At 32.2% G+C, this 19742-nt stretch overlaps 1 protein-coding gene across 1 annotated transcript; it reads right to left on the reverse strand.

The window, feature by feature from the left end:
* Window positions 1-1555: 1555 nt before the first annotated feature.
* On the reverse strand, window positions 1556-14441 carry LOC114915481 (ABC transporter C family member 10). The gene is made up of 13 exons (XM_083076043.1): window positions 13876-14441; window positions 11723-13779; window positions 11206-11526; window positions 11028-11114; window positions 9718-10305; window positions 9472-9636; window positions 8871-9036; window positions 3870-3998; window positions 3507-3721; window positions 3100-3405; window positions 2670-2733; window positions 2338-2577; window positions 1556-1970 (listed from the first exon to the last, which is right to left on the reverse strand). Exons 2-13 carry the CDS (start codon window positions 13745-13747, stop codon window positions 1858-1860), a joined length of 4419 nt encoding a protein of 1472 aa, XP_082932169.1. The 5' UTR covers window positions 13748-13779; window positions 13876-14441; the 3' UTR covers window positions 1556-1857.
* Window positions 14442-19742: the final 5301 nt, after the last annotated feature.

The following is a 19742-nucleotide window of genomic DNA, read 5'->3' on the forward strand; positions in this document are numbered from 1 at the left end:
AGTGCTAGCCATTTTTGGACTAACAAACTCTAATTACACCGTTCCTCCACCAATTGTAAACACGTAACAACTAAGTGCATTTGTTTCATCTGAGTTTAAAATCTAATTAGTATCATTATACCCTTCTAGTACAACAGGAATCCACTATATACAATACCATAATCCATGGTACCTTCCAAGTATCTCATCGGTCTTGCAAGTGCATCCCAATGACACTCATTAGGATTTTGAGTGTATTTGCTCAATCTACCTACTACATATGTTATATCAGGTCTATAGAAATTCATAAGATGTAGTAGGCTGCCAATGATTTGGGCATTTGGATATTGAGTAATAAGATCTCTTCTATTTTTCTTTAATTGAGAATTAGCATCATAAGAGGTACTAATTGACTTAGAGTCATAATAATCAAACTTTTTGAGAAGTTTTTCAACATAGTGTTCTTTGGATAGTAATATATTATCTCCCTTTCTTATTATTCCCAAGATTACACTTGCTGCTCCCATGTCTTTCATATCAAAGTCAGAGACCAAAAAGGATTTAAATCTTAAAACTACATTAATGTATGTACCAAAAGTAAACATGTCATCCACATATAAACATATTATGACACAATCACCATTTACAGATTTTGTGTACACTCATCTATCAACATCACTAGATTTAAAATCATCACTTAGAACAACAACATTAAACTTTTCATGTCATTGTTTTGGTGCTTGTTTTGGACCATTAAGGGATTTAAGAAGTTTGCACATTTTGTTTTCATCACCAAGAAACACACACCTTTCAAGTTGGGATATATATATATATATATATATATATCTCTTTCTCTAGGTCAACATTTAAGAAAGTCATCTTCACATCTAATTGCTGAATTACTAACTTATATATAGACACTAAGGCTATCAAAACAAAAAATAGAGGAAATTTTGGTAATTAGAGCAAAAGTGTCAAAGTAATCTATGTTTGTTTTCTGAGTAAACCATTTAGTTACCAACCTAGCTTTGCACTTGTCTATAGATCCATTTAGGTTTATACTTTTTCTTAAAGATCCACCTACACCCAAAAGGTTTTTGCTCCTTTATGTAAATCTACTAAAATCCAAGTATTGTTCTTTTTGATGGAATTAATTTCAATCTTAATGACTTGTTTTCAAAGATCTACATCTAGAGAACTAATAGCCTCAAGATAACTTAAGCGATCACCATTAACAAGATAAGTATAGAAATCATCTCCAAAAGAGTTTTCTTTCCTTTGTCTCGCTCCTTCTAATACCTTAACACATATCTTCACTACATGCTTAACTAGGTTGTTTAATACTATCATCATGATCTTCTCTAGTACTAGCATTAATTCTAACCTTTAAAGAAAATATGTCCTCAAAGAATTCAGCATTGTTCGATGGCCATACATTTGAGGAAACCTATAGGCAATACTATGTTCTACATAACCAACAAACATGCAATCAGAAGTCTTAGGTCCTATTTTTCTTTTCTTAATTAATTAGGATCAAGTAACAACACTTTGGTTGGACACCCCACGCTCTCAAGTACTTCAAGTTTGGAAGATACCTTTTCCATAAGCCATAAGGTGCCTTACCAGTTTTTCTATGTGGGATTCTATCCTATAAGAAACAACTACATATTCAAGTCAATTTATATGAATACCCTCACTTATTTATTGACTGCAATCAGGTACATATGAACCCTCTTGCACCTTTTCTTTTAATTCCTCTTTCATTTCATAGCATAGTACATTTTACATATAACTTCTAGTTACACTTTTGTGGCTTCTTGACTCTTTCTGGTGGCAGAGATAGAGAAAAGATGTTGGCATAAAAACAAATTCTTCCCTTCAATGTGATTCTGCAAACTGAAAATGAGACCAGTATTCCTTGACAAGCTGCCCAAACAATGATTTTTCATTCTTCATCAAGGTCATTGGCTCATCATACTCTGCCAGCTTTCCTATAAATACAATCACACATTTCATTTCATTAAAAGAGAACAAGAAAATGATAAAATGTCTTCTTCACCCTTTATTTGTGATAATAGTTAACTTGTGACATTAAGTACATAGATTTTACATGTTCACATTTTTGTCACTAAAGTGAAAACGCTGAATCAACTACTTCATTTTTCTTAATATCTTTGTTGTGTGTCTAACCAAATAATCAGGAACATATGGATGAACCAGTATTTTTACTCTCAACTTGCCCACTTACCAGCAAAATGTTATGAGGTCAATAGTAGAAAATGACAATAGAGTTATGGCTTAGTCAGACAAAGTGCATGTTTAACTGAATTAAATAAAGGCACTCAATATGCAACTGACCGTCACTGATGGCAAGAACCATAGTGCAATCCATCACGGTTGGTATCCTGTGGGCCACGGTGATTACTGTGCAATTTGCAAACTCAGTCTTAATGGTTTTCTGCAGAATCAAATCGGTTGCATTATCAATTGATGCAGTAGCTTCATCCAGCACCAATATCTTACTTCTCCGCAAAAGAGCACGCCCCAAACAGAATAACTGCCTTTGTCCAATGCTCCAGTTTGATCCTTCTTCAACAACTGATTAACATTTTGTTTCTAGCCATTACTAAAATGGAAAGAAGTGCTTGCAGCAAAGTTGCAACAGTGAAACTTGAAACATGGAAGTTTACCTGAGGAATCTAAGCCACCTTCTTTATCCTGGACTGCTTCTTGCAACTGACACTTACGAAGAACCTTCACATGGAAGCTATAATTAATCAGTTCTGATTAAAAGAAAGCGAAGATATCTGGGTAAAACATCATTTGGGTCCTTGAAAGTGCATGATGCGAATACTTTAGTCCTTGAAAGTTCCTCTTGTTTCATTTAATTCCCTAAAAGTAACTACTTATTGTCACTTTAGTCCCTAAATATACATTAATATTATCATTTAAGTCACATGTCACTTTGCTTTTGGACTAAAGTGAGTATCATTTTACATTTTCAGGGACTCTTTAAAATTTTATACTTTCAAGGATTAAAGTGCAAGCGACATACACTTTCAAAGACTCTAATGGTGTTTTACCCGTAGATAAGTAGCGTGTAGCAAGTGCTACTGTTACCTCCCATATCTCTTGATCAGAATGTTGAGATAAAGGGTCCAAATTACTTCTAACTGTTCCAGTGAAAAGCGTAGGATCCTGTGGTATAATACAAAACCGCGACCTCAAATCATGAAGGCCAATAGAAGAGATGTCTATGCCATCTACCACAATTTTTCCACCTGCTGGCTCTACAAGACGAAATAATGCACCTATAAGAGTGGACTTCCCACTGCCTGTCCTGCCAACAACACCAATCTTGTGCCCTCCTTCAAATGTGCAAGTGATACCATGGAGTACAAGTGGCCCTTCGGGCCTATATCTTATCTGTTTTTCAGTTTTTGGCATAGAGAAGAAAATTATGCAGCTCATTTAAACTCCCATATTTTGAACACTATTTTGCAAATTCTAAAAGAAGTAACAAATACCTGCAAATCATGTATTTCTACTTTTCCTGCAACTGGCCAACTAGCTGGAGGACGATTTCCTTCAACCACTTGAGGTGCCTCACTAGGTATATGCATATACTGATTTAGCCTCTCTACAGATATTATTTGGTTTGCTAGGACGCATTGACTTTGCATTGAATATACTAAGGAAGAGTTTAGTGAAAGTCCATAAGAAAGGGCCATGCCAATAAATCCTGGAAACAATGGATATTAAAAATAAGAAACTTGCATGAGAGAGATACTACTATTGTCTAAGGATGAGAGCATATAATTTGTAGGATTGGTAGAAGACCCTAAGTCCTAGCATCTACATTTCAATGGTAACAATAACCGAAGTCTTACCAGAGGTTAAAGTCCCAGGTGGAAGCATAACCATGCAAAGCGCCACGGAGGCCAGAACAACTGCACAGGCTGTTTCTAATCGAAGGATCAACCACTCATTTGAAGCAAAACTATGGAAGAAAGGACTTGTTAAGAAAAACCAGAACAGAGAAGTTGAAACAGAAAAAACTGGAGGTGAGAAGTTGAGTTTCTGGTTTTTTGTTGTTTCAATGAAAGGAAGAAAAGTGGTTACACAATTTCATTATTCATTTCCACACACTCCGTAGAGTTGCATTACATCAAATATATGACAAGAGAGATTTCTGATATGCATATCATATGCTACAGTAAATCTCCACAAAATAAAGATAAACACTCCTTTTTACCTAAACATTTGTCCAAGCAACAAACAAATCTCTTGAAATATGGATTTCCACTTAATTATACCTAACCACACCAAATGCAACTAAGATACAAACAGACATAAATATTTAATATTTTCTTAAAGTATCTAGAAAAATCTTAACTTCTAACACTCCTCCTTGAGATTTTTCTTACATACTCCAAGCTTAGATCTTAGCATTTCAAACTTGCTCTTTGAGAGAGCTTTGGTCATAATGTCTGCAATTTGATTCTCAGAGCTGCAATGCTTCAAGCTGACTTCCTTTGATTTTTCTGCTTCTCTGATGGCATGATATTTCACTTTGATGTGTTTGGTTCTACCATACTGGACAGGATTTTTTGCAATTGCAATGGCTGATTTATTATCAACCCATATGATAGTAGCCTCATTTTGATGTTGTTTCACATCACACAAAATTTTTCTAAGCCAAATAGCATGATTTGTAGCTGCTGCAGCTGAAATATACTCAGCTTCAGCAGAGGATTGAGCCACTACTTCTTGTTTCTTTGAATTCCATGTGAAGACACCACTCCCAAATGAGAAAACATAGCCAGAGGTGCTCTTGGAATCATCTATGCTACCTGCCCAGTCACTATCAGCATATCCTTGAAGCTCTCCACTCTCATTTTGTAGAAACCACAAACCATAATCAGTTGTACCCTTTAAATACCTCAAAACTCGTTTTGCTGCACCATAATGAGCTTGACTAGGGGAATGCATAAACCTGGACAGCAAACTAGCAGCAAACATTATGTCAGGTCTGGTGGCTGAGAGATACAACAAACTTCCAATTAAGCTTCTATATAAAGAAGCATCAACTTTAGCAATAGCATCATTAAGTGATAGCTTTTCATTTATAACAAGTGGAGTGTCCACTGGTTTACATTTCTCCATATGAAACTTTTTCAATATCTCCAAGACATATTTTCTTTGGGAAATGAAGATTCCTGCATCACATTGGTATATCTCCATTCCAAGAAAATAATTCATTTGTCCCAAATCTGACATTTCAAATTCATTCTCCATATCATGCTTGAATTGTCTAAGGGAATCAAAATCACTCCCTATGACCAGCATATCATCAACATATAATGATATAATGAGCTTCACTTCATTCTGGGACCTTTTTACATACAGAGTAGCTTCATTTTCACTTCTTTCAAAGCCTTTTTGCAAAAGGTAATTATCAATTCTGGTATACCAAGCCCTTGGTGCCTGTTTCAACCCATAAAGAGCTTTATGGAGTTTGTAGACTTTATTTTCACTTCCCTTAACTTGAAAACCTTCAGGTTGATCAACATAGATGTCTTCTTCAAGAAAACCATTTAAAAAGGCTGACTTCACATCAAAATGATAGATCTTCCAACCAAATTTTGCTGCCAATGCCACTAGCATTCTGATTGTATCATGTCTTGCCACAGGAGCAAATGTATCTAAGAAATCAACTCCATACTGTTGATGATAGCCTTTAACAACCAATCTAGCCTTAAGTTTGTTTACAGAACCATCATAATTAAGTTTGGTTCTATAAACCCACTTAAGACCAATTACCTTTTGATTAATTGGCCTGTCCACAAGCTGCCAGGTATTATTTTTCTCGATCATATTCATCTCCTCCTGCATAGCAACTCTCCAACCTTCAAGTTCAGCAGCTTCAGCATATTCTTTTGGTTCCAGTGCAGCAACATTACACCTTTCGTAAATTTCAGCTAGATCTCTTGTGCCTCTAACTGGAAAATCATCATCATCCAAATTTTGTTCTTCACTTTCTGAATTTTGTTCTTGGAGATTGTCAACTTCAAGTTGCCTTTTGTTTGAGGCTTCTGCTTTGGATTTCTCCCAATTCCATCTAGATAGCTCATCAAACTTGACATTTCTGCTGACAAGAATCTTCTTTGTTGCTGGATTATAAATTCTATAACCTTTAGAGTAACTGCTGTACCCCAAGAAAATACCAACTTCAGATTTCTGATCCAATTTATCTCTTTTCACTTCTGGAACAAGAGCATAACACACACAACCAAAAACTTTGAGATGCTCTACTGAAGGCGTTCTTCCATGCCATGCCTCAAATGGTGTGTTACCCTTCAAGGCTTTAGTGGGCAACAAATTCAGTAAGTATACTGAAGTATTAACAGCCTCAGCCCAAAAAGTTTTAGGAAGGTCCTTTTCAAAGAGCAAACACCTTGCCATTTCCATAACTGTTCTGTTCTTCCTTTCACTCACTCCATTTTGTTGAGGAGTGTAAGGAACAGTTAATTGATGCTGAATTCCAACCTGCTCACAGAATTTTTTGAACTCTCCTGCTGTGTATTCAGTTCCATTATCGGATCTTAGTCTTTTAACTTGAAGTCCAGTCTCATTTTCAACCATAAACTTGAACTTCAGAAAATTGGCAAATACATCTGACTTTTTCTTTAAGTAAAACACCCAACTCATTCTTGTATAGTCATCTATAAATAGCAGAAAGTATTTGCTGCCATTTAAAGATGTTGTGCTCATTGGACCACACACATCAGTATGTACAAGTTGTAATTTTTCAGTGGCTCTCCAGCTAGCTTCTTTTGGAAATGGTAGTTTCCTTTGCTTTCCATATTGGCATACATCACACAAATTAGCATTATCTTGGATTGCAGGCAGATTTTTAACTAAGTCATTTGAACTCATACGCTTTAAAGTAGAGTAGCTAAAATGTCCAAGTCTTTTATGCCATAAGAAAGAATCATTTACTGCACTTGGAAAAGCATGCATGGCTGTTTGTTTCCATTCTATTGGAAAACTTTTATCTCTCATTCTAATAGTCATTAATTCACATCCAGAAGGATCAATTATTTTGCACTTCATATCTTCAAAATGCAAAACATAATTCTTTTCAAGCATTTGCCCCACACTTAAAAGGTTTAGATTTATCTCCGGTACAAACAAAACATCATAAATATACTTGGTACCTGAGGGAGTTTCAACAGCAACAACTCCTTTGCCTTTGACATCAACACATTCTCCATTGCCAATGGTGACTTTGGAGAGGTATGACAGATCAAGTTCCTTGAAAATGCTAGCATCATGAGTCATATGATTTGTACATCCACTGTCTATGAGCCAAACTTCTTTGTTATTGCTTACAGAATAACAAGAAGCAACAAATAATTGCTCCTCAATTTGTTCTTGATGCTCAGCAACTTGAGCTTGCTGTCCTTGGAGCTTTACTTTGTTTTTGCAGACCTTCTCCACATGGCCAAGTTGGTTGCATGCCCTACATTTGACTCCAGGTCTGAACCAGCAAAAATTTTCTGTATGATTTTTCTTTTTACAATGAGGGCAAGGTGGATACTTTTCCTTCCAAGCTCCTCCTTTGTTTCTGTCTTCTTCCTTTTTCCCTTTGCCTTTTTTCCCACCAAATGGCTTTTTACCAAAGCTATTGCTGCCTTGATCTTTGCCTTTGGTGTTAACTGCAAAAGCACCTTCAACATTTTCTTCCATTCTTAAAGACCTTCTCTGTTCAGTAGCTTGCAGAGCATTCACAAGTTCTGCAAGTGATATTTGAGAAAAATCCTTGTTTTCTTCAAGAGATGAGATTTTTGATTCAAACCTCTCAGGAAGACAAACCAAGACTTTCTCCACAACTCTTTGATCACTAAGTTCTTCACCTAGCAATCTGATTTGTGTAACCACCTTAGAGAGCCTATCAGAAAACTCCTTCACTGTTTCAGACTCCTTCATTTTGATTGCTTCAAATTCTCTTCTCAGATTCAGCACCTTCATCCTCCTTGTTCTTTCACTGCCTTGGAACTCCTCCTTGAGTTTGTCCCAAGCCTCTTTTGCTGTATCAAGATTCAAAATCTTGATAAAAACATCGTCATGAACAGCTGCTTGTATGATGGCAAGTGCTCTGCCTTCTTTAGCCACTTCATCATTGTGAAATCTTATCTGAGCCATAGTTGGGTTGTCTGGTAAAGGAGCTGGATTGCTTCCATTTTCCACCACTTCCCACAAACTTTGAGCTCTGAGATAAGTTCTCATCTTTGCAGCCCACAAATCATAATTTTCTCCAGCAAAAACTGGAGGTGGAGGTAAAGAGCTGCTACCGGAAGCCATTCTGGTTTTGGTGGGTGTTCTGATACAGGTTTTCTGGTTGGTTTTCACTCACTCACAGGCCCTCTGTTTTTCAGATTTTTTTTTCTTTCTCCCTCACAGACCCTAAAAGATCAATGGAGCTTTGATACCATGTTAAGAAAAACCAGAACAGAGAAGTTGAAACAGAAAAAACTGGAGGTGAGAAGTTGAGTTTCTGGTTTTTTGTTGTTTCAATGAAAGGAAGAAAAGTGGTTACACAATTTCATTATTCATTTCCACACACTCCGTAGAGTTGCATTACATCAAATATATGACAAGAGAGATTTCTGATATGCATATCATATGCTACAGTAAATCTCCACAAAATAAAGATAAACACTCCTTTTTACCTAAACATTTGTCCAAGCAACAAACAAATCTCTTGAAATATGGATTTCCACTTAATTATACCTAACCACACCAAATGCAACTAAGATACAAACAGACATAAATATTTAATATTTTCTTAAAGTATCTAGAAAAATCTTAACTTCTAACAGGACTAGCATTGGTATCAATTAGATCGAGATTCTTCACAAAAAAACGGTCCTCCTCTTCAAAAGCCCTTATTGTCATTGCTCCAGCAACAGTTTCAGCTACATGATTAGCTATAAAGGATTTTGTTGTGCCATTCATCCGCATATATTCTTTTGCAGCAGCCAAGTAATGCCTCTATATAATAAAAAGCACTTATATCTACATGACATGGTATATAGTGTTTATGAAATAACTGGTTTAGAGTTCTGTCCCTAACAATCCCATTCCATTTTTCTTCAAACAAAGTTGAAGTGCAGCATAAGGTTAGAGGGTCAAGGCACTGTTTATAATTAATTATTTTACATAACTGGTTCATATCACCATTCAATAATATTTTAAATTCTAGGGTTAAAGTAAGTTATAGAAGGATTACCAAAAGTTACACTAATAAGGATTTACCAAATGATTACCAAATCACCAAAAAGATAAAACCTGAAGAGTTAGTTTGTAAGCCTCCCCAACCCACCCCTCTACTTCCAAAGAATGAACATTATGTATCTGAAAATTGATTAAAATAGCAGGCACCATTTCTTTTGTATAATATAATTCAAAGATAAATCAGTTCACTACCTGAATGCAGATAACAACATAAACAGTTGGTATAGCGACAAACAGGACTTGCCAAGTGACAATTGCTAAAACAGTAAGATCAGCGTAGCAGTTTATAGTTGCTCCCGCAGTATAAGTGAGGATAAATGGGACATCAAGATCAACAATGTTCAAATCCAATGAGACCTAAACAAGGAAACAAACAGTCAAAATACTTCTACTTTAATTTTCATCCATTGCATGGTAAAAATTGTTCAATATGCTTACCCTGCTAAGTATCCTTCCCAAAGGTGTGGAGTCATAAAAAGACATAGGCGCACGGAAAAGGGAGTTCACCAACTGAGAAAATAAATATTTTGATGATTGAAGGCCCATAGCAACTGCAAGAAGGCTTCTGATCAACATGAAAACTATAGAACCAACTCCAATCAGCATGTAAACAACAATCAATTGCAATGTGCTGACTTGAGGATTGTCAACATTTGCAGCCATCCATGAATTCTGCAATATTTGGCATATGGCAAACATAAGGTGAGAAAGAGAAGCCACAGAGAAGTACAAATAACCACTGTTCTGATTCAGATACTGCAAATAAGGCTTCAATCCTATGCCTCCTCTTTCTCTCTCTTCTTGCTTAATTAATTGATCACCATTTAATGCTTTAAATTGCTTCTCAATGAAACATTGACTAATCTCTTTGTCATAATTTGAATGTCTCAGTGCAGAAGTAATATCTGCAAGCTGACCAGAACCAGCAGTCTCTTTGTGAGCATTGACAAGTTCCCGAAATTCATGGCTTGAGGCCAGTAATTGATGATAAGGAGCAACTTGTTGGATTTTCCCATCTGACATCAACTACAGAGAAAAAAAAAATTTGTTCATCAACAATTTTTAGATAGCAAGTCTAAGTTGGTACTATTACTAATGACAAAAAAGGAATTGAACAAAAATGAATAGTTGCCATTGAGCTAGACTGACAATGAATTGTGCTTAGATTAAATCTTAAACAAGAGGTCAAATATTAACTCTTATGGACAAATACTCAAATCAAACCTTTTATTCAGAAGAACCTTGAAATAATGCAAGGTTTCAATCTTTAATGATTCTATTAGAAACTAGCAAGTATATATGGGGGGAAAACTAATGTATCCTCTCAAGTATATTTCTTTCATCTTCATTCTTCAAAATGCTTTTAGCGAAAAAATCTCAGTAATATACATTTTTCACACATAAACTGTCAGTTAGTAGAGAGAGGGAACTTCATTAAATGATGGGATGTTTCTATCAATCTTTATGTAAGCAACAGGTAGGAAGAAGATAAATTCTAGAGGAGAAAAAACCAAGTACATCATCTGATGCTAATGATTTAGTTTTGACTGTAGAGCCTACTAAGGTAAATATAACAATGGAAGAAGATACTTTCAAGAATCTAAATTACAAGAGATATAGAGTCTAAACAAAACAAAAATCTTAACGTCAAATTTTGTCACTCATTTACAATTATAAGCTACATGCAGAAGATAAAACAGAAAGGAAAGAAAAATTATCTAAATCAATGCCTAAGGATGAAAAATTACCAAAACTGAGTCAAATGCTGGGAGAAAGTCAACTTGATGAGTCACCAGTAAGACTGTCTTCTCTGCAAGACCTTCCAATATGTATTCCTGCAAAATTTCAAAAAGTCCAAAGCCATCTTTCATTAAAATATGCTGAAGATAAAATACTATATCTGTGAATAAAGGCAGAAACCATTACATTAAACAAATTTGTGGCAGTATGTGCATCAACAGCACTGAATGGATCATCTAAGAGATATACATCAGCATTCTGATAAAGAGCACGTGCAAGTTGAATTCTTTGTTTCTGACCTCCACTCAAGTTAACTCCTCTCTCTCCTATTTCAGTGAATTCACCATGAGGAAACAACTCGAGGTCCTTCTCCAATGAAGATCTACTAAGTGTCTCTTGATACCTTTGAACATCCATAGTTGATCCAAACAAAATATTTTCCCGTATTGTCCCCGTTGGTATCCATGCTGTTTGAGAAACATAAGCAAACTTCCCATAAACTGAAATCTGTAAATTAGAAAGAGAATTCGTCACCAATTAACATTACTTCTAAAGTGAAAGACATGAAAAATGCACTCCACAAGTTGAATTAAGGCAATAAATGACGTATATACAAGCAAAATTTAATAAGGTAATCACAGTTGAAACCAAATAAAGTATCACAAGTTTTAGCAGTGTTTTCTAAAATGATGTAAAAGCTTACATTTCCATTAGTGTTACGAACTTCACCAAGAATTGCTGCCAAGAGAGTTGATTTTCCCGAGCCAACTTCTCCACAAATAGCAATCTTTTGCCCACGTCTAACCTCTAAATTTATGTTTCTCAGTGTTGGCTTCGATACATTACATTCCCATGAAAAATCTGCAGATTTGATTAAAATTGAACCCTTGAGGTTCTCATTAAAGCATCTTTTCTTGATATTTGCTCTCTGCAGCTCTGGTGCATCAAGGAACTTTACAATCCGCGCAAATGCAACTTTTGCTTGAATGACCACTCCAATCACATCTGGGATCATTGAAATTGGATCTTGCACAAGGCGTAAAGTTGCCACAAAAGTGAAAAGGTTATTTGCATGTAAAGGAATTTTCAAGAAGTAACATGCCATGAAGGAAGCAACATAGACCAAAATTGGTGAAAACCAAAATAGAATGATGTAGTATGCCTTTTGTAATAGCACAGAAGATAACCATTTGAGCTCCACATTTCTTAAGTTTTCTATGCCATTTTTAAAATGGATTTCCCATGCATATAACTTCAACACTTTCATATTCACTAGAGCCTCAGAACTAGCCTTCAATCTCTCATCTTGTGCCACCAAAAGTTTGGTCAGAAACTTATGTTGTAACTTTGCCAGTGGAGTATTGCAAAGGACTGTGACAACTATCACCACCAACGAGGCAATTGTTGCTAGGCCAACAGCATAAAAAAGAATTATTAATGCAATAGATAGTTGGAGAACTATTGTCCACGTTTGGTGAAACCAAAATGGAAACTCTCCAATCCTATAAGCATCTACAGTCACATAATTCATTATCTCACCACCAGAGTGAATCAGCCTAGCATCATTGGATAATCTCAATTGTTTTTCATAAATGGCTGCAGTAAGCTGTGACCTAACTTTCATGCCAACAAGTCTGCTACGGAAATACCACTGCCTTTGTGATACGGATTCTATGATCTTTGTCAATAAAAATGAGATAGCCAATGCATAACCTTCATGTTTGAAACTTCCATCACCCTCAGAAACCAATATAAAGGCATTCAGTAGTAGAGGACTAGCAGAAAGAGTGAGTACCTTGATCAATGCAAAAAATCCAGATATCAAAATCTCTCTCTGATGGCACAAAATTATTGCCCACAAATATGATTTTTGTGACAATGGTTCCTTTTCTTTCTGTTTTCTCAATTGATCTACAAATGATGAATAGCAGCTTTCTGCTCGATCCGACTCTGGCAATTTTGGAATATCCTCATCCTGAAGTGTTTTCTTTTGACCCTTTTTCATCAATGGACTCAACCACCAAAATGAAATCTTACTAAAGAATCCAGCTTTGGCAAATGGAGTTACATGGCTAATAGGATCAACTTCATTTAACTTGTCACTTAAAGGTGTATAATGACTTTCATCATTTTCTCTATCATTGTCTTCATCTTTACTTATTTTATATGTGCACAAGAGTAGAAAAATTGCCCCAGGAAAACATAGAAAATCTAAAACTGCCTTCAGGGACATTTTTCTGCAACTAATTGTGTAAAACATGGATGAAGCACAGAGAAAACCAGAAACAAAGAATGTAAATATACCAAATAGCCACAACCATGCTCTTGGAAGATGGCTTAGCTGAAGGCTTACAGTTAAACCAACTAACAACCATGTGAATCCCTGAAAGAGTTCCGGCAACCACCAACTAAGTGGAAAACCAACATTGGTTTTCCTTAACTTCTCTAAAACCCAAATGCATAAACACAAATGTGATAAGCCAACAGACCCATTGAGTATGGCTGAAGCTAGCTGCAAGTTTGAACATCTTTCCACCCCAAACAGACCCCGAAACGGTCTCAATGAAGACTTGTGAATCATAACAAATGACATCATGATCAACAGTAGCACATTAAAACAAATGATCATCAAATGGAAGATGCATGGAAAAGGATCTTTCAAGAACTTGAATTCATAACAGAAAGGAATAACAGAATCCCCACAAATCTTGCTCCAAAAGTCCTGCATCTTTTTCGTAGCTTCTCTTTGCTGCTCCAACTCTGTAACATAAAATAATAAACAGTAACACAATCATGTCTTTATTGAGAATGTACTTGGACAAAAAATTGAAGAAGTTGAAGATCAACGTTACGTACCTTACTTTATATGTTTCTCTGTAAAAGGTGTGTTGCACTGACGAGAATTTTTGGTTACGAAAAAGAAACTAAAGTTTTGTGTTAGTTTCTCTTTGGATTTTGAAAGTGCTATTTGGAAGAAAACATAAGTGGATGCGGAAACGAGAGAATGTAAGTAAAGAGAGTTGGAACATATGAACACAAGAATGCATGTGATGTGTGCTGTGTTGTGTGTTTGGGAGAGTGAGCCTGTATTTATAAACAAATGTCAGTGAAGTTTTCTATCACATTCTCTTACCGGTGAAAGAAAAAATGCATAATTATTAGACAAGTTAGCTGTCAAAATATTGAGTGACCACTATTAGCTGTCAATAAAATAGAGTGAGCAATAACTTTTTTTATACATATATTTTTTATTTTACCTTTATTAATAAGTGAAAGAAATATTTTATTTCTCTTAAACTTTTTAAAAATTTAAAGTAAAATAAATATATAAAAAATAATAATGTAATAAATAGTAGTAGAAAATTATTTAAAAAGAACATAATTTTTTTCTTAATATTTGAAAATTATAATAGTCCACTAAAATGTAGAGAATAAAAATTAGTTACATATTTATATATTTTTTATAATAAATATATTAAGATACATTTGAGGGGAAAAATAGAATATAAAATAGAGATATAGATGTTTTTCAAAAACTAGACACGAAATATGTATATCTTATATATATATATATATATATATATATATATATATATATATATATATATATATATATATATATATATATATATATATATATATAAGGAGGGTTATAATAATATTGGTGTAACTTTTATTAAGTATTACATAATTCAATAATTTTATATTAAATGTGAATTTTGTAAATCCAACCGTTAGATTGAAAGTTCATATCTCTTATATCATATATACAAAATTTTATATTAATTCAAGATGATTTGATACTTCATTCTTATAAAACAAAATTGACTTAATATATTCATTTTAAAATATACTAAAATATCAATACTTTGATTACCTTCAAATTGTTGTTCAATTTTAACAAAATTTAATATAACATATAAAGTGATATGAACTTTCAACCTAACGGTTGGATTTTTAAAATTTACATTTAATATAAAGTTATTAAGCGGTGTAATACTTGGTAAAAGTGATATATATATATATATATATATATATATATATATATATATATAGGAGTTATAATTACACCGTTGTAACTTTTACTAAGTATTACACCGCTAAATAATTTATATTAAATGTAAATTTTGTGTATATATATAGGGGGTTATAATTACACCGGTATAATTTTTACTAAGTCTTACATCGCTAAATAATTTTATATTAAATTTGAATTTTTTAAATCCAACCATTGATTGAAAGTTCTTTACTCTTAGATCATATATATAAAATTTTATATTAATCCAAGATGATTTAATACTTCATTCTTATAAAACAAAATTGACATAATATATTCATTTCGAAATACACTAAAATAAGATTACTTGTTGTTCAATTTTAACAAAAATTGATATAAATATATAAAGTGATATAAATGCATTACTATTGATTGTGTTGTGTGACACTCTCTATCTAACAATATTCATACTCATAAATACTAATGAAGTAAAGAATCTTGTTTGAATTGAATAAATCTTTACTTGAAATAAATAATAAATCATAAAAACACCCATAAGAATAGAGGATTCACATATTATTCAAAATATAACAAGTTCAAAACATAAATGTCTCCAACATAATGACTAGACCAAGATGGCTGTTAAAAATAATACATAAATTCAAGGACAAATAGTGTTCCTAAACAAGCTTAAATAAACCAAATAAATAGAATAACAAATCCTAAGCTATGAATCTTAATATTACATTCTATTAGAGCTTCAACTATAAACATGCTAAGGCCTAAGCCTTAACATCAACATCATCCATCATCTTGATAATTTTCTTGCAAAACATACATAAGAACAATAAATAGAGAAAATAGAATGAGATACATGAAATAAAAATAATGACTAGGAGAGAGCGCGACTAAAATTGTAGTAATATAATGGTCGATATAAAATGTACACTAAAAAGGGATATCGTCCTTATTCATAGTATAAGTTATTATGGTTTTTTACGATACAATTTGGTTTGACTTTCAAAGAAAATCAAGTGTAGTTTGTTTAGTTCGGTTTAAGTCTATTAAAAAATCTAAATCAAATCAAATCAATCTTTTACAACTTGGTTTAGTTCGATTTTGTGATTTTAAAAATCTACTGAAAATATATAATATTAAGTTATTTGTTTAAGACTCATATGTAAAAAATAAAATTAAAAGTATGTTAATACTAGAAACTTTTGATCACTTAATATATTTAGTACCATTTCTTATATTACTATTTTAGTGAAAATGTTTATTTAATACAATTTTAGTCATCGTATCAAATATATTATTTCATACATTTAGTTTGCCACTTAAAATAAATTTATTTTTAAACTTTATAAATAATTCATAATTTTCATTCTAAAATTCAATTTAATAAGTTACAATTTTATAACATACTTTTAAGATCAAATGATATTATAACATACATTTGAAGAAGAAGAAAAAAAAAACCTTTTTAGCATCTTACAATTTTATAATGCACATTTTATTTTATTTTTCAATGTCGTATACCTACCCTAAGCATTCCAAGAAAACGAAAGCCTATTTAGATATAAGTGTGGTTTGGTTTGAGTCGATTTCACATTCGAATCCATAAAGCGAATTGAAATACACAATTTAGAAAAATAAAAATCCAAACAAATTTGCTAGTTTGTGATTTTCTATCCATTTGTTCTTTGATTGGTTTTTGATTGTATTCGGATTGGTTTGATTTGGAATACCCCTAAAAATTATAAATTATAGATACAATCTTTATTATTTATTCAAAATCATATTTTTTTACTCCTACCACTGATTTAGGAGAGACTCATTAAATAAGATTTGGAGTCCAAAAAAATTATACTCTCTGTTCTATAATAAGTGTTATTTTAGATTATTTTACAAAAATTAAGAAACACTAAATAGTTGAAGAATACTAATTTTACAAAATTAACTTTGTAATTATTCTTTGTTAGTAAAAATGATACAACACAAAAAACAATTTTCTATATAATATTATTACAGGTATAAATGTAAATGAAACATTGAAAAACCAACATAACAATTATTTTGAAACTTATTTTTTCTTATAACATGACGGTTACTTTGTAATTTTTTTTTTTAACATGACATTTATTATAAGACAGAAGAATTAATTTCTAATACTCATTTGTACCAAAATGCACATGATTTGAAGTTTTAAACAACTTAAAAATAATAATAAATTATTAATTTTTAATACAATTTTACTAAAATAATATCACTTTTTAATAAATGTATTATTTTTATTGAACAATTTACAAGGGAAAAAATTAGAAGAAAAAGCTAAGATTACATCGAAGAGTGATAACAATAGTCATTTTGAGACATTTTCTAAATGCTAAAATTGCAAGTAATTTGGCACAAAGTAAGTAAATTTTAGTTAATAAAAAAAAATACTACAAAGAAAATTATTGAAAGAATGTTCTTGCATTCCCCTGTTAGGAAAGCTATGAAAATTAAATTATTTTAATAATTAATTAATGTTATAAGTGATTATAATCATAAGAAAAGTTTGCTAAGAAGAAATTTAAAATGTTTAATTTCATTTGAATACAATAATAAGATCATTTTTTTAATAAATCAACCTAAAAGAAAAAGATTTATGAAAAATAATCATATTCTTCAAATTTTCAGCGTCTTAAAAATAGCTTATTTAAAAAAAATTACAATTTTTAATTTTTATCCTAAACATACAGCTTATTTTACTAAACGGACTTTGTACTGTGAAAAAACAGTTGAAAGTCCAGAAATTAATCTTTCCCAAACACATCAGTGTAGGTTTCCTAATCACACGAGTTAATTGTTTTAATCTCGATGATTTATGGCAAGAGTTCATTTCAATATTTATTTTTATTCTAATATAAAAATAAAAATGAAAACAAATTCATTTCAATTTTCAATAGATAATATGTCTATATATCTTTAATTTTAAAAACATTTTAAGATTTTAGAAATATGTTATTTATAAATATATACATAATTTAGCTTTGTTCTACCCACATGCATAAATTCAATTAACATAATACTAATTTTTTAAATAAACTAAATGTCTCCCTCAAAAAAATAAACTAAATATCATGATAGAGGTATCACATTAAACAAAATTTAACATTAAACAAAACTAAATTCAAAAATAATTACAAGAACTAAAACAAAGTATTAAAACAATTTGAACTAAATAAGTCTAGATTCATAATTCAAATGTTAACAAAAAAAATAAATTTTCTAATTAAGTTTCGATGTCACATTATATTAGAGTACTTTTAGCATAAAACTTAGACTTCTCTAACATTATCAAATTCACATGCATTAACACAACAAAAAAAAAATCAAAACAAAAGAGAGTGAAAAACAAAATAAAAGAGAGTGAAAAATATCTTACTCTAATTACCGCGGTGCAGGAAATGGCTGGATAGTCACATGCATACAAAATAATAATTAATTAGGCATATAAAATAACAACAATAATATTAATCACATACATAATTTCTCAATAATCAAAGCATACTAAGCAACACACTTAATCACACGACAACAAGGCTTGTTCCACACATATCAATATTCATCTAATTCATATTTCAAAAACAATGAGTATGCTATGATCATACAATGGACAAGACTCTCCTAAAACTATATGCATATAGTGTTAACAAAATCACTTTATCACGGCCTGAAGGCATGAGGAGCCTAAGTGGACATGTTGAGTCTTAGTCATCGTAATACTTTACATTAGGAGAAAATATATCATTGGTGTGTTAAGACAACTGTGTCGTGCAAGTTTCACCCCATGCACAAACGGGTGAGACTAAGGCTTTCAAACCCAATTGTTCCTAAGGACATGAATTTTCAAGCTTTAACACAAGAGAAAACTTTCTTGACAACATAATTCGCATTGAACCCATTACAAAAAACATAATGCTCATGATGCATGTCACACAGACTCTATACATGCTCATACTAATCACATTCACATTTCACATATATATTCGATTCCACATCACACTAGTCACATCCCTGCTAGGCTATTCATCCAGACTTTCACATAGTTTATCATAGTTTTCTCGCATGGGTCACATCTCACTTTAGTTCAAACACATACATTAACTCATCAAGGTTCCACATAACATTCTCAATTACCTCTACTAGACTTATCATACTCAATTAGGTCATAAGGTTTACTTATCAAAGTTATTAATATTTCGTAAGCATGTTTAAGTATCTCATTTTCAATTATAGTATAGCACTCGACTAGGGTTACCCCTAGTGCAGTCGAGACTCCTCTAGAAAAATCACTCTCGGTATGGTTTGTCCTACACTAGGCGAATTAACAACAAGAAGTGTAACACCCTATTTTTCTTATTATAAATATATGTTTTATAAATAATTATATTTTATTATAATTAAATGTGTTGATTTTAATAATTATTTGTAATTATTTTTATATGAATATAGTGTGAGATTTTAAAATTAAAGGTTATATTGTTTAATTGTTTACTAATTAAAGGAAGGAATTTTTGGATAATATGATTGATGTTTTTAACTAAGGGGTTAAAGAAAGGCTAAATTTTAAAAAGAGAGCTTCCTTGATCAGTTTTTATGCTTCTCTTACTTTTCACGTATGCACCTACGCTTCAAAGATCGAAGAAATTGAAGGAGAATTCCCACTTAGTTTAATGAT

Source organism: Cajanus cajan, chromosome 1 (assembly GCF_000230855.2).
Source record: "Cajanus cajan strain Asha chromosome 1, NIPB_CcT2T_4, whole genome shotgun sequence".
Classification (NCBI taxonomy): Eukaryota; Viridiplantae; Streptophyta; class Magnoliopsida; order Fabales; family Fabaceae; genus Cajanus; species Cajanus cajan.

Bases quoted from the DNA above. Each gene is read 5' to 3' on its own strand.
- LOC114915481 (XM_083076043.1), bottom strand. From the start codon at position 13,747: ATGCAGGACTTTTGGAGCAAGATTTGTGGGGATTCTGTTATTCCTTTC. The intron at 3,999-8,870 runs CTAGTCCTGTTA...GGTTTTTCTTAA, and splicing joins CGATCTAATTGATACCAATG to CAAGTCCTTTCTTCCATAGT. The intron at 2,734-3,099 runs GTAACAGTAGCA...TTCCATGTGAAG, and splicing joins CTGATCAAGAGATATGGGAG to GTTCTTCGTAAGTGTCAGTT.